Source organism: Phalaenopsis equestris, unplaced genomic scaffold (assembly GCF_001263595.1).
Source record: "Phalaenopsis equestris unplaced genomic scaffold, ASM126359v1 Scaffold001081, whole genome shotgun sequence".
In the NCBI taxonomy this organism is placed as follows: Eukaryota; Viridiplantae; Streptophyta; class Magnoliopsida; order Asparagales; family Orchidaceae; genus Phalaenopsis; species Phalaenopsis equestris.
Window position 1 is genome coordinate 6339 of NW_018165520.1, and position 15514 is coordinate 21852.

General features: G+C 36.0%; 2 protein-coding genes across 2 annotated transcripts; both read right to left on the minus strand.

Moving 5' to 3' along the window:
- Window positions 1-1271: 1271 nt before the first annotated feature.
- On the minus strand, window positions 1272-1799 carry LOC110033029 (protein FAR1-RELATED SEQUENCE 1-like). Its single transcript, XM_020736864.1, has one exon. The coding sequence runs from the start codon at window positions 1797-1799 to the stop codon at window positions 1272-1274; it is 528 nt and encodes a 175-aa protein (XP_020592523.1).
- A 100-nt stretch (window positions 1800-1899) lies between these two features.
- Window positions 1900-3484, minus strand: LOC110033033 (protein FAR1-RELATED SEQUENCE 5-like). The gene is made up of 2 exons (XM_020736877.1): window positions 3278-3484; window positions 1900-2892 (listed from the first exon to the last, which is right to left on the minus strand). The coding sequence occupies exons 1-2, from the start codon at window positions 3482-3484 to the stop codon at window positions 1900-1902; spliced, it is 1200 nt and encodes a 399-aa protein (XP_020592536.1).
- Window positions 3485-15514: the final 12030 nt, after the last annotated feature.

The window sequence follows — 15514 nt, forward strand, 5'->3', positions numbered from 1 at the left end:
CCGAAGTGAGAGCCGGTATCCTCCCAGCCTAGCCGCAGAATCAGTAACCAAGCATAGGATTAGCCAATGTTCTTTATGCCTGGACCAAAGGGTAAATAATAGGTATGCTCCTATTTGGCACAATATAATTTGAACTAATTCACTTTATCCATTTCACTATAATTTCTTGACAAGGAGAATGATGCTTTCTTATATATTGAATATCACAATTGTACCTTCATTAGCATATTTAGTTATTTTATAGATAAAATTACATATTTATCTCAATTGCCTATTAGTGACAGATAAGCAAATTGAATTTCGTTGTTGTAATTGAAGTATTGCTTTTTATAAAATTTAGTCCGTAGTTCTCACTTCTCCCTGTGGGATCGATATCTAGGACTCCATTAGAGTCATATATTACGTGAGCGATATGTATACTTACGTTAACAAATTTGACTTTAATATTATTGAATATTATATTTATACATCTTTATCAAATCAAACATATATATAAAGTCGCGGTCAAGTTTTTGGGCGCTGTTGCTGGAATTTAAATCTTTTAGTAGCACCACTAAATTCTTGTATTTGTCGATTTACAAAAAGTCGGTCAGAACACTGAGTTGATTTTACTTCCAATTATAAATAATCGGCATTGGACATTACTAGTTGGGGCAATAAAGGAGCGTAGATGGAGATTTTACGACTCCTTACCAAATAGAATGCATATGAATGTCACCGACGCCATTGTAAGTAATTGTATATACTACTGAGTGGTAGTGAAGTTACTTTTACGACTCATACTTAATTTCAAATAATTTTGTAGATTAAACATTTTTGGAATGATGCTGGCCAAACTTTCAAATTTGATATGAGAAAATGGCTGGTACATATGGCCAGGGGCATTCCAGTACAAAGCAACAGTTTTGACTGTGGAATATTTGTATGTAAATATATGGAAATAATAGTGCAAAAGAATAAAGCTGATTGGAAAGAATACTTGGAATGGCAGAAGTCTATGCCACTATTTAGAGCTAAAATGGGACATAAGATATACAAATTTGCTTTATCAAGAACATGATCATAGGTTTATGTCTATTACCATTTAACCCTTTAGTCACCCAAGAAATCATCATTTTTTGCTAAAGTTATTAAGGAATGACATAGTGTTATTAAGGAATGACATAGTTTAATGACATAGTTTTCTTTGTTTATAATGCACATCCAGCTTTCACCCAAGAAGCATGCTCATTAACTGTTTGCTCTTAAATACATGCACAGGGTAGTTCCTTTTAATTGTTCATTTCGAACTTTCTGCAGCTGCATTTTATATCCAAACTCGAACTGTTGAAGTGAACAACCCAAGTAGTGTTGAACAAGTGGTCATCCAAATTCTTAATGAAAAACTCATTCTCATTGTTTGTAGATGCATGTAATTGAAGACCACAGGACCCGTGTATAAATTCTTTCTCAAACATTGTGTACAGCTTCCTTGAATAAAATGCAGTTGCCTGCCTCAGTATTGGGCTGCTCTTCGCAACAGGAGTAATCATAGATTGATCACATTTGAAATCCTCGTCCTTTTCATTTTGCCTCCATGTTCTCATTACATTTTCGATGCCCAAGAAACAATTTGTAATAGAACTAGTTGGTTTTGAGACACCATGACATATGTTATTAGTTGACTTACTCCTCTGTGTCGATAAAATTCCCATTCCAAATACATCCTTATTAAAAGTTGTTGACCACTTATGTCTAATCTTGTACATATCATCTAACCAAATATTGTCTTGGAGATTACCAGTCTCAATCATCCTCATTAAATATCTCTTCAGCTCGCATTTGCTCAAGCATTTATAAAAAATATTATTGACAATCCTATTTCGCACGTCGCAATGAACCTTTGTAGGCAATTTCTTATTATATGTGCCACTGACATAATCTATGTCGTGTATTTGGCAAAATTTCTGCTATTGCTCTAGCCATAGCCTGATCCTGATTAGTGTAGATTGTTATTAGATGATTATCACCCATGATGCGGATGAAGGTTTTAAAAAGCCATTTGAACGAGTCTGTCGTCTCCTCCGACAAGAATCCGACTCCAAATAAAACATTATGCCAATTGTGGTTAACACCAACAATAGGAGCACAACATATGTTATATTTATTTAACATATAGCTCGTATCAAATATAATCACATCTCCAAAGCAGTCATAATGAAGCCTGGATGTCCCGTCGCTCCAACAAAAACTCATCAGCTTGCCGCTCACATGAGTTTCAAAATCCCATTCAAACATGCTATCCTCATCACGTCTCTCTGCAAACAACTGCAATAAAGCATTCGCATCACCATTTTCAATTCTACATCTCCTCTCCCTCTGAATGAAATTGAAAGCATCTGTCTTTATGCATTCCAGGTTCTCTACACCCCCAACTTCTTGGGCTAGGAAGTTAAAAGCGTCTTTTGGTCTAATCCCAGATTGTGTCATGGATCTAAGCACATTTGCATTTACTTCACTTATCTTTCTGCTGGAACGCAACAAGTGCTTGTCACCGGGGTTCGCTAGTGAGTTGTTATGCGATTCAATTAATTTTTTAACTGTCCAATTGTCTTCCTCAACAACTTTGTATCGAATCATTGCAGGACAACCTATTCTTGTTTCTGCTCTTCTATATTTAACAGTTTCTGTAATCTTCAACTCTTTCTTGAAACCTGTTTTTCCACATACGAAGTCCTTCGACTTGATATTTCTGGTGTTAGTCCAAAACGTAGCGTGATCCTTACGAACACTGAATCCGATATGATGAGTGTAAGCACAATATACTTCATAAGCTTCTTTCTCATTGTGGACCAACGTTTCGAGTAATATGTTTCCTCTTTGCTCGATACAACTAGCATTACTCTCACTAAACTGCAAGAAATATAATAAAATGGTAGACTCAATAGAAAGCTCAAAAAATATCCCTAAACTTCATAATGACATCTCAAAATAAAAAATCTTCAACTAACCTAAAATCATATACCTCTAAAAACTTGAGTTTAATGAAGGATATATTAATTACTCCAATGTTTAATTCACTGTTTTTATTACACATAATACCATGCAACTATGTAAACATGCCTCCATTTAAGAAAACCATAAACTAATAATAAGAAAACATACAAAAAACAGAAGAAACATAACACAACATGCATACAAAAAATAGATATATCGTAAATATAAGAAAATCATAACAGTAAAGAACATAAAAGAAAACCCTAAACTAATTATTATAACAACACATCTCCAAACATGCCTCCATTTTAAGTTCCACTTCTTCTGTCCTGTCCGGATAACGTCCATCTTCTCCTTCTGCGTCATGCACTGCGTCGAACATAAACTGGCACTCTCTGTAGTCGTACTCCATCTTCAAGGTCAAGAGGTCAAAAAGCTTGAAGTTGCCGGTGCAGGAGAAAATGGCCAGAGAACAATGAAACAGTAAACCTAACTGCTTAAATACCATGCTTCGCGCTCACCAATTTAAATCATGTACAGTGTAGTTACATTTACGGTACAAGGACGGTTGCAACTGAAGGAGCATAATCCTACGTTACATGGCAGTTACAACATGGGTACAATCTCTAATCTATGCGGTTACAATCGTTGTTCTACTATACGGGCTTCAAAGTCTATTATATGGAGGTTATAATCGAGTTACAGCGATATTAAAAAGTTACTTCTGCGGCGTTCATCATTATATGGAGGTATATAACGAGTTACAGTGATAGTACAAAGCTACTTCCGCAGTTTCAAGCAGGTTACACCCACGGAAGATATATCTGGGGTATATCACGGTTACAAGCGCATTACAAGGCCCTGTACCTCAGAAGGTATATCTTGGCTATACTCCAGTTACAAGAGCGTTACTTGGACCTGTACCGCGGAAGGTACATAGCTAGTATATCCTGGTTACAATTGGATTGCAGCAGGTCGACCACGGGAGATATACAAAGGGTATATCGGAGTTACATATCAAGGTACAAAAGAGTTATTCCATGGGTCGGGTAACGGGTCACACACGGATATATTTTGATTTATTATATTTATTTAATGCAATGGGCCCACCAAAGATTATGTGGCGTCTTCTGATTGGATATCGCACGCATCGCTGCGTGCTTCTTACGTAGGCAAATTTTTTCCCCGAGAAGGAGGAGTTCGGGCAGAAGATGTCAGGGAGAGAAGTCAACTCTCTGTCACGTGCAGGAGAGGGTGCAGCGAGGAGTTTGGGTAGGAGATGTCGGCCTGGGTCGCGAATGGGAGGAAGGGAGAAGCCATGGGTGCTTGAGCTAAATTAGGGATTTAGGATTTTGAAAAAAAAATGCTTCTCTTTTTTTATATATAATATTTAATGCTTTAAAATCCTTTAATTCCTGTGTTATTCATCTATGCATGTAACTATAGCAAAGTGCATGTTCTTTCTAGGTAAATCCGACATTATAAATGCACCGGCATAATCCATTTCGTCATCCGAAGTCATTTGGACAACCTCGTCGACGATCGGATCAAAAATACTTCAAATTTGGTTTTCGTCAAAATTTCAGTTCGCGATCGATCATTTCAAAAAATTATTTAAGCTTTCGACAAATAACGATGCAGACAATGTGAATTGTGGTATTTGAACGTGTCGACTGAACGAATTGCAAAGTTTATGGGCGCGAAGGTGAAAATTGTGCAAAAGACCATCCTAAGGCCTAAAGGTCCTATAGGGAATCCCTTTGAGTTCCCTCATGTTAGTTTCAACCTTTTCAGTGCTAGAGGTCAAGAACCACACGCGAAACTTCAAAAGAGTATAGAAGCGGTTTGAATTTTTAAAATGAGGTGGGTCCCATTTCTAAGGATCTAAGATAGTCGAAGGGATAATCATAATGCTAGACCCTAAATCCTAAGAAGAAACTAAACCTCACAAAAAATGAGGTCAACACAACATCGAAGCTTCCACCACAAAAGAAAGAAAATAAAAAATGAAGCTGAGAGGATTAGAGGCCATTGTAGCATAGGGGCTGTTATTCCCTTTGTACCTTCTTCTTCTTCTATTCCTATTTTTTTTCATATATTGTTTGTCTCAAATTTGGGGACAAAATCCCTCGATCTGTTAACTTTGTATGACTTATTTTTTATCCCTTTGGGGACAGTTAATGCAAAGGCTTTTAATTTCGATTACATTTTGTCTATTTTTTAAGATGACATTGCCGAAAACAACCAATCTAATTTCGATCCCGTAGACAATTATCAAATCGTACACTATCCCGATGGCTCCAATAATGATCATAAATACATTAATAATGAAAATTATTTCAATGATAGCAAAAATAAAGATGACATTGCCACATTAACATTGCAAGGAGTGTGTATTTCCATAGGATTGGAATTATCAGACGCATAGACAAAAGAGTCAGATAAAATGTCTGAAGAAGCTCCACCTTCAACACAAGAACAAGAAGAAGTAACTAAAGTTCATCTATGGAGGGGGAAGTTCTACCTTCAAGAATAGCCCATATAGAGAAAGAAACAAATGGTTATGCCAGAAGATGCAGTTCCACTAGTGCAAGAAATATTAGCTCAAGAAAATACTGATAAGTCTTATAACAAAGTGGACTACATGGTTCTGCCCATTTGGGAAAATTACCAAAAAAAATTAACCATCTATCATGCCCTCATTCTCTTTAAGGAAATGAGGGATTCATTAATAGAAGCCCTTTTGGATCCTAAAATCTTTCTAGCTCAGCTTGCTAGTACTTCCTTAAATGAGGCTTATTCGTTGGAATGATCGGCCAAGGTTACATTTTCTGATAATGACTTACTAGTGGGCACAACAGAATAAAATCTCTCATTACATGTCAAGATAAATGTTGACAACATCATACTCTCAAGGGTGCTTATTGACTCCAGCACTTTGATAAACATTATGAATGTAAGAACTCTTGCTTATTTGGACATCAATGCTCATAGGCTAACGAAAGACAAGAAGATTCTATGAGAATTCAACCAAAAAGGAGAAAGAGTCGTAGGGTAAATCACATTACTCCTAAAAATTGCTGATTTTGTGATAATGGCCAAACTCCATGTCATAGACTCCAAGACGTCATTTAATGCAAGATGTTTGATTTTGTGAATACAAGATGGATCCTTCTTTGCTACACCAATGTATCAAATATCCACACAAAGGACTAGAATATTGTATTAAAGGAGATTTGCAGCCATTCTCGGTACATGAGATCGGCATACATGAAGATACGACATTCTACACCCCTTTAAAGAAGACAACTTTCTCTAGAGATGTGATGATAAATGCAGAAGAAAAAGATAAAATTAAGAAAATGGATGAAAAAGATATTTTAGAAGAAAAGAAAATTGAGAAGTACCATGCTACGACTCAACCAAAGAGTGAAGACCCTTGCAAAATTCGTGCCCGAGGTCAAGGCTGGGGAGGAAGATGAGGGAATGAAAACCTAACTGTTGAAGTAAAGAAACTTTCAAAGATTAATATCTACTTGGACTCCAATTTTGAGGAAGAAAGAAAGAGAAAAACAATAATGGTGGTAGCTCAAAAGGATCCACAGTTCAAAAGATCTCTCGAAAATGAAGAAGAAAAGAAAGAATATGAGTCCATGTGTGAGAGAATCAATCATTATGTGCAAGCTATGACCCAAACTTCTATTTTCTCAAATAAAATTGAGAGTTTGGTGGTCAAAGAAGTACATGGTGAGGGTATAAAACCTATTAAGTTTCGACATGCTTCCTCTTCTTCTAGTTCTGAAATAGATGAAAATTTCTTAAAATTAATGGAACTTTTTATTGAACATTATTCCCCTTATGTTCAGAAGTTTGTTCAACATGGTTTAATACCAAAATAATGGTCAACCAACTGATCCCACCTCTTTGAAAAATTATGGAACAATCAACAATGAAACCCTAAAACAAAAGAAGGTGTTAGATTCGGTACACTAAAACCTCAGAATAACATATAATTTTGTTTTGTTGTCACCAAAGAACCTGATCTTAAATGTGCAGAAGCGCCCGATTCTAAAGAGTCTTCAATTGAAGATGTGCTATCGCAATTCAAAGAAGAAATCAAAATCAATTGTATATGAGCTAAAAAATCAACTTGGGAACAGAAGAAGAACCAAGGCCAACATTCAGCAGCTCCCTACTTAATGACATTGATGTAAAAGAAATACTCCAACTACTCAAAGAATATAAAGATTACTTTGTTTGGAGTTACAATGAAATTCATGGACTTGCTCCACATGTAGTAGTCTATAAACTAAAAAAAAACAAACTGTGATCCCAGTAAAACAAGCTCCAAAAAGAATGTGCATAAAAATTAAACAACAAATTGTGGCCGAGGTTAAAAAATTTATTGATGTCGGCTTTGTCCAAGAAGAAAAATATCTGACTTGGCTAACATAGTGCCGGTGAAAAAGAAAAATGGCCAAATTCAGATATGCGTTGACCTTAGAGATCTGAATAAAGCCTATCCAAAAGATGAATTTCCCTTTTCGATCCCAGAGTTGATGGTGGATATTGCGTCAGCACATGAAATATTCTCATTCATGGACAGATTGTCAGGGTACAATAAAAAATGTCTTTAGAAGATGAACCGAACACAGCCTTTCAAACACTCATCGGGATTTACTGTTATAAAGTAATGCCTTTTGTACTTAAGAATTTTGGTGTGACATATCAACAGACTATGACAAGAATCCTCAATGAACTCATCAACAACTAGGTCGAGTGTTATGTGAATTACTTAGTCATTAAATAAAAGGATGACCATGTGTACGATTTGAGAATCATCTTTGAACGATTATGAAAATCCAATCTGAAGATGAATCCTTAAAGAGTGTATTTGGTGTCACCTGAAGGAAATTCTTAGGATTTGTTGTTCGTCATTATGGGATCACCCTCTTAAGACTGAGGTGATCATAAATATGCCTCCTCCAAAGAATTTGACGCAACTACCATTTTTGTAAGGACAATTGGCATATATAAGATGTTTCATTTCTAACTTATCAGGTAGGTGTCAATCTCTCACCACCTTAACTATAAAAGATGCCAAATTTGTGTGGGATGATAAATACCAACATGCTTTTGAAAGCATCGAATAATATTTAATGGCATCTCTTGTTTTAGTAGCCTCTATCTTGGGAAGGCCTCTAATCTCTTACACTACAATTTTAAAAGACTCTCTCGGAGTTTTGCTAGCCCAAATCAATGACGAGGGTAAAGAAAGTGCATTGTACTGCCCAAATCATCGCCGCTCAAAAACTCAGGCATTACATGCTCTCTTATAAGGTGAATGTCATCTCAAGAATCAACCCTCTGCAATAGTTAGTGACTCGACCAACACTCTCTGGAAGATTGACAAGGTAGACAATGATATTGATCTAGTGTGACATAACTTGTGTACCTCTCCACACCGTTAAAGTTCAAATGCTGGCAAACTTCCAAACAGCACATTCAATACCAATATGGTCCCCTCTTAATGATGACCTACCCGAAAAACAGATATTGGAGCTCAAAGATTCTCATAGTCATCATTGGAAACTTTAATTTGATGGGTCTTCATCTGCTTTTAAAGAAAAATATATGTAGATAATCGTACCTGGAAAGGCAGGGATAGGATTGGTTTTCATTACTTCAGACTGAGCAATGATACCATTTTCTTATCACTTTACATAGCCTTGCACAACCAATGAAACTGAGTACAGATTGCTCATAACAGGCTTAAAACTTAAGATCTTAATGGAAATCAAGGGCATCAACATCTACGAGGATTCTTATCTCATCATCAATCATGTTGTTGGAAAGTACAAGACTCTGAAACCAAGGCTTGAACAATACTTTCACTGTACAATGAAACCTCCAAAACAAATCCCAAGTGTTACACTTTTTCAAGTTCTGAGGAAAAGCAACTCATTAGCAGACACTTTATCAAAGCTCGCAAAAAAAATTCTCCAACCCAGAAGAAGACCATGTTGTAATTTTAGTGCAAGGATGACAAGTTCTCTCCCAAATAAACATGGACAACCTTCATAAAATTGGTGTTGACGTGACAATAACAACTACCAACATAGAAGAATATAAATATTTGATGACAACCAATTATTGAATATTTACAGCCTAGAAGACTATTAGTAGACAGTTCAACTGCAAATTAAATTAAACAACAAGCATTGTCTTACGCCCTTGTGAATGATGTCCTCTACTGTAGTCTTTTAACCAGATGTGGTTGTGGTGTTTGAGCAAATCTGAAGCCTAAGATATTGCTAAGGAAGTCCATTCAGGCCTTTGCGGTGCACATCAATTGGAGCAAAAAATGAAAATAAAAATAAAAAGACTTAGATACTATTGGTTGGCTGTAATGACATATTGCTTAGAAGTTGTCAAGAAGTGTCACCATTGTCATGTGCATGGGGTGGTCTTACACCAACCTTTGAATATGCTACACCAAAAAATTGTGTCGTGGTCATTTGATTTTTGGGGGCACAAACATAGTGGGCTCTGTGGACCCTCCATCATCTAGAGGTCATCAGTTTATCCTTGTCACTACAGATTATTTCTCCAAATGGGGCAGAGGTTGTACCTCTCAGGGAAGTCAAAGCAAATCAAGTCTTCTTAATTTTTAAAGCAAAAATTTTTCACAGAATCTGAGTGCCTTGAAGGATAATCTCAGATAAAGGGACAACCTTCAAGAAAAAAAAATAAATAGCTTTGTTTTAAGTCATGGAATAGATTGAAAATATTAAACAATCTATTACCCCAAAGCTAACGGTTTAGTCGAAGCCTTTAAAAGGACTTTGGTTCAAATCTTGAAAAAGACATTAACTAAAAACACAAGACAGTGGCATGAGAAGTTCTTAGAAGCTTTGTGGGCTTACCATACTACAAACCGAACACCGACACTGTCAACATCGTTTGCTCTGATGTACGGGTCTGAAGTCTTACTTCCACTCAAGGAGCAACTTCCCCTCTCAGAGTAGTAGTTGCCAACAAGATAACTGAAAAATAAAATGCAAAATTATGGCTCAAAGAACTTGATAGTATGGAAGGAACTCAACAAAACTTTGAACTATATCAAGCAAAGAATGATACAGGCCCACAAAAAGTTGGTTCATTCAAGAACATTCCAAATCGGTGACTTGGTCTTATTACTTCAGAGACTATTCTTGCCCACCGTAAAATAGGTGGGAAATTCAACCCAACATAGAGGGTCTATTTATTGTCAAGAAGACATATTAAGGAGGATTCTACCAGCTGAAAAATTGTCAATGAGAAAGAATTATTCCCCCAATCAATGGAAGATATTTGAAAAAATATTATGCAACATGAAAAATTAAAAATGGCCTGCTTTGTAAACCAAGATGATTAAAACAAATCAATTAAAAAAATATGAATGAGTTTTGGTTTTTTCAATCCTATTTCACTTGCAAATTAAAATTCTTGTGTTTGGTAAACTTTCTTTCGTTCATTAGATTGGTACATATGAACCTCCCTCCGCAATGACAAATAAATCTCGGACTAATATATATAAAGAAAAAATATATATATATATATATATATATATATGAAAGTGACAAACAAAGTAAAACCAAAAAATGCATAAATAACTAAACAATCACCTTGACACTCGATATACACATTGACATTTTTCTTATGCTTCACAGGAAAATGTCGGAACCCATACTTGTTTACACTTTTTGTAGTGGTGTGTGCTTGGCCCATGACTGTAGGTGTATGCAAAGAGGAGTAGTGATTCATTCAACTTTGACATAGTGCAAATGGAACTATTGTATAATGGCCCGTTGGTGTCCATCATTGAACGAGAGGAAGTCAAAGAAAAAGAACCCATCTTGGAATTTTATGCTCACTCATAATAGAACATCAAGAGGAAGATGGAGTAAACAAAACAAAGATTAACTACTGATGGAAAAAGACTAAAATTAGTAGTATTCACCACTGCATAGGGAATTATGGATGCATCCTTAACAGAGCTAACCAAAATAAAAGTGGGGTTGACATGTACTCAATGAAGAAATCTGAATAAACGGTTAAAGAAAGTCAAAAGATAGAATAAATAGGAGCTACTGCTACAGCCCATGGAGGAGGATTTGATAGAGTGTGAGTTCCAGATTCTATAATATACCTTTGGGAAATCATACCCTATGCTTGGGATAGAAAACTTTGATCCCGAGGAAGACGATATGGAGAGGTGCATCTTCGCTCCAACTCCATACACTACACAAGTTGTTGATCCCATGGTGCTTGATAGAACATTTTTAAAGAATAAGTGGGGCATAAACATACCCTTATACAATAGTTCTTCCAGTACTTCTGAAAAGTCAATGGCAGGAAGATCAACATATTGGAGGGTGTGCAACTTTTCACCAGGGTATTTAATAAGGAAGAACAAGAGATCATTGTTGAACATGTGATAGAGGCCCACGACAGAGGGTGAGCTAGGTATTTAAAAAGGAAAACTTATTCGGAGCCAAGCCCATGAAAACAGGAAAAAAGCGTGATCGCCATACAAAATGATTGCTGATATAATGTTGTTGTGGACAGAGACGGAAATCCTTCAGGCATCTTAAGATATGATCAAGTAGATCTGATGCCAATAATATTAATTGAAATAATCAAGTGACTGGTTTAGTGGAGTATACTACCTCTAGGTTGCATCCTTGACATTTGTATCATCAATATTTATGAAGAGGGAGATTGTATTTTGCCTCACATTGACCACCATGATCTAGAAAGACCATTTTGCATGATTTCTCTGTTGAACGGATGTGCCATTTTATTCGGGATTGAGATACAGGTTAGAGGACCTAAAGAATACAGTGGTTCATTCTAGATAACCCTCTTGCTTGGATCTTTGTTGATTCTACAAAGAAACAGGGCCAACGTGGAAAAACACGGCCTTCAAGGGGCGACCAACAGAGGATTTCAATCACACTCAAAAGAATGCAACATGACAAGCGTCCAGTAGACTACCAGCCCAAGCTGGAACTTCAGGGACTGCAGCCTCTATAGCTATCGTGACCGGTGAGCACACGAGCACCTAAGATATACCCAAATAAGCTTACCTTTGGTAGTACCTCAGAGTGCAAGGTATTCACGGTATGCCCTGTAGCAAAAGAGATCACTACGTGATGAGGAACTTAACAGATCAGTACGACACACATTGACAAAGATATGACATGTATGATGCTAGATGTTGTTTGATGTCTTTGTTATAAGAACATTATGTTTGATGTAGTATTTATATCTTTTGATATTATGATAGTTTCATTGATGTATTTTGGACATCTCTTTTTAAGGGAGAAATGAAGTTAAACATCCTTTCTCTACAATTGGTTTGCTACCACTGACAACTTCTCGTGCAGGATCAGAAAGGCCAAAGCAGACACCCATGAATAAAACATAATCTATCATTAACTATAAAGTAAAATAAAATCTTGTAAAATGATGTAAAATCAATTCTCAACAGCTGCACCAACTAAAGGACAAATATGGGTAAAGCGTAAATTTCTTTCAGGTGGCTTAAACCCAGCAAACAGGTTAAAACCTTTAAATCAATCTTGAACGACATCACTAACAAAAAAAGACAACAATGGGAAAAGTGTAATTTCCCACGGGTATCCTATTCCCAACAACCTTTAAAAATTTTGTAATAATAATTCTTATACAAATCATCCCTGTGTGACTTCACACGGCCTCTTCTTGCTAATAGGATCTATAGCCCTCCTAACACGGAATCACGGCATTGCTCCAGCTTACCTGTTCCCCTTTTAGTTAGATTATGAGTCCATCAGCATTCCTTCCTAGTGAGTTGAAGACATGACAATCAACATCTTTCAGGATTAGTATAAGACCTCCTTTAATGGGATATGTCATCTATCAAACTTTTTCCGCTATTGGTTGGAAGGCCTTCATGACACAAAATCACGGCTTTGCTCTAGCCTGATCTCTTTTTAGTTAGGATATAAGTATATAAGAATTCCTTCCAAATGAGATAGGAACATGACATTTGACATCCTTTGAGAATTAGCATAAGTCCCCCTTCAACGGAATACAACATCCGCTCTCTCTTCTGTTAATGGGATCTATAGCCCTCCTGACTCAGAATCACGGCTTTCTTCTAGCTTACATGTTCTCCTTTTAGTTAGGATATAAGTCCATCAGCATTCCTTCCTAATGACACAGGGACACGATAATTGACATCTTCTAGAATTGGTATAATACCTTCTTCAATGGAACATGACATTTATTTTTTTTCTGCTAGTGAATGTAAGGCCCTCTTGACACGGAATCACGTAAATCATCTAGCTTGCTTGTTATCCTCTTATTTATATTGTAAGTCTATTGACATTCCTTCCTAATGAGAAAGGGAAAATAAATTGACATTTTGAGACTAATAAGACCCATTTATTGGATCCCAAAATCCTTTCTCCAACAATTTCAGAAAGCGGATATAAGACTCTTCTGACACGGAATAACGACATTTCTTTTTTGAGCTATCTAATCTTCTTGTGCAAATTCTTGCACCGAAATCTACAACAAAAACTACAACATTTATCAAGCCCTTTCCCATAACATTTCTAACATATTGAAGTGCTCTATGACTTGACTGACTAGTTTGGTCAACACCTATATGGTACCCAAGCCCCCAATCCTTAGTTGAGTGGGTTTAGGGTTTTGACTGGGTAAAGAGCCCAAATTGACCACCAGGGGCTAAATATGTATTAAGTGAACCTAAATTGACCACCAAGAGTTAGACATGTCTTAAGTGAAGCCAAATGACCACCTGGGGCTAGACATGCCCAAGGTCTCCCAAATCAACCCAAAACCCTAGGGACTTGCATATGGAACTGATCCCGGAAATATAGTTGTGTAAAAATTTAAAAGTTGACTCTGCTTTACAACGATGCCAAAAACTTAATATGTTATTTTATGAATAAGAAATTTAATTAAATTATGTTGGGATTCTACGCAAGTATATGTATCGTTATAAAGTAATGTAAGACTTTCTATTTAAGCCCAAATATCAATCTCACGAGGAAGGTTTAAATTTAAAATTATAAATTAACTAGAAAATTCACAGAAATTAAACAAAATTACTGTCATTAATTTCGAATTGTTTGAGACACTATCAAAACTAAGTCATTAACTACTAGCAAAACTAAAATGCAAAGTTTAAACTTTAACTACTAAATTATGTTTATGTGATGAAGTTTTCTAATATGAAAAAGCATCTTTCCCCACTACAATGAGTGTTTGGTAAAATGAGATTAGATAAATGGTTTAAATTTGTGTTGTGTCAAATATGAGTAATTTTAATTCTCTACCCTTATTCAGTATTATAGAGAATAATTGGCTAACCTCAGGTTTAGTCCCTAAATCCATGGTTAGGCTGGGAGGATACTGACTCTCACTCTAGAGCTCCCACTTCCCTTTCCCTGAAGGCTAACATTCACATTCACTTTAGTTCTTAAACACACTAATACCGAATTGGGGATTTTAGTCTGTCACCCTAAAATGAAAATTAACAGGAAAAATTGAGGCAATAAAATTAAACCTTAAAATGATAATTCACATCTTTAAGAGCCCTAAAATAAAAAAAATAGAAAATCAGTGGTAAAATTATAAAAATTAAAATTTACACTTTAGCCCAAAACTTGTTTCCAAAGCTGGTTTAACACATTAAACCAATCTTAAAACCTGATCTTAAGGGATTAAGAGCATGGTTATCTCCTTTAACTATATGGTTGCCCCTAATGACCTAGGGTTAGCCTAATTTGACCCTAAGCCAGGTTTAGGCTTAACCTAATTCAAGCTTAAACCCAATAGGTTCACACCTAGACTTGCCCTAATTGAGGTTAAAACTAAGTTCATAGTAGGTTTAAATCGAAAACTTCTTTTTTTTAAGCCTAATCTTATATTAGGCTTAAACCTCAACCCACAGTCTACTTTAACTTAGAATTAGCCCATAAACCTTTGGTCAAATCCAAATTAGACCTAAATCCATCCCCAAGTCCAACTTAACATAAATTAGACTTAGTTCGGAATCTTAGGTTCAACCCAAATTGGACATGAACTCATTTCTTTTGTCTAACTCATCTTGGACCTAACCCAAACCCTAGGTCCAACCCAAATTAAAACCAATTGACCCTTTAGGTCAACCAACATTAGACCTAAATCCTAAATCTTAGGTCCAACATAAATTGAACCTAACCAATCCTTTAGGACTAAATCATCTTAGACCTAACCCTAACCCTAGGTCTAACCCAAATTGGACTTAACTTAAACTTTAGGTTTAATTAACGTTAGACTTAAACCTAAACATTAGGTCCAACCTAAATTGGACTGAACCCATATTTTAAATCTGACTAACATTAGATCAAAACCTAAACTCCAGGTCCAACCCAAATTGGATATGACCTCAACTTTAGGTTTAACCAATATTAAACATAAACACCAAATCCTAGGTCCA

Bases quoted from the DNA above. Each gene is read 5' to 3' on its own strand.
- LOC110033029 (XM_020736864.1), bottom strand. From the start codon at position 1,799: ATGAGGATGATTGAGACTGGTAATCTCCAAGACAATATTTGGTTAGAT.
- LOC110033033 (XM_020736877.1), bottom strand. From the start codon at position 3,484: ATGGTATTTAAGCAGTTAGGTTTACTGTTTCATTGTTCTCTGGCCATT. The intron at 2,893-3,277 runs GCATGTTTGGAG...TATTTCTTGCAG, and splicing joins AAGTGGAACTTAAAATGGAG to TTTAGTGAGAGTAATGCTAG.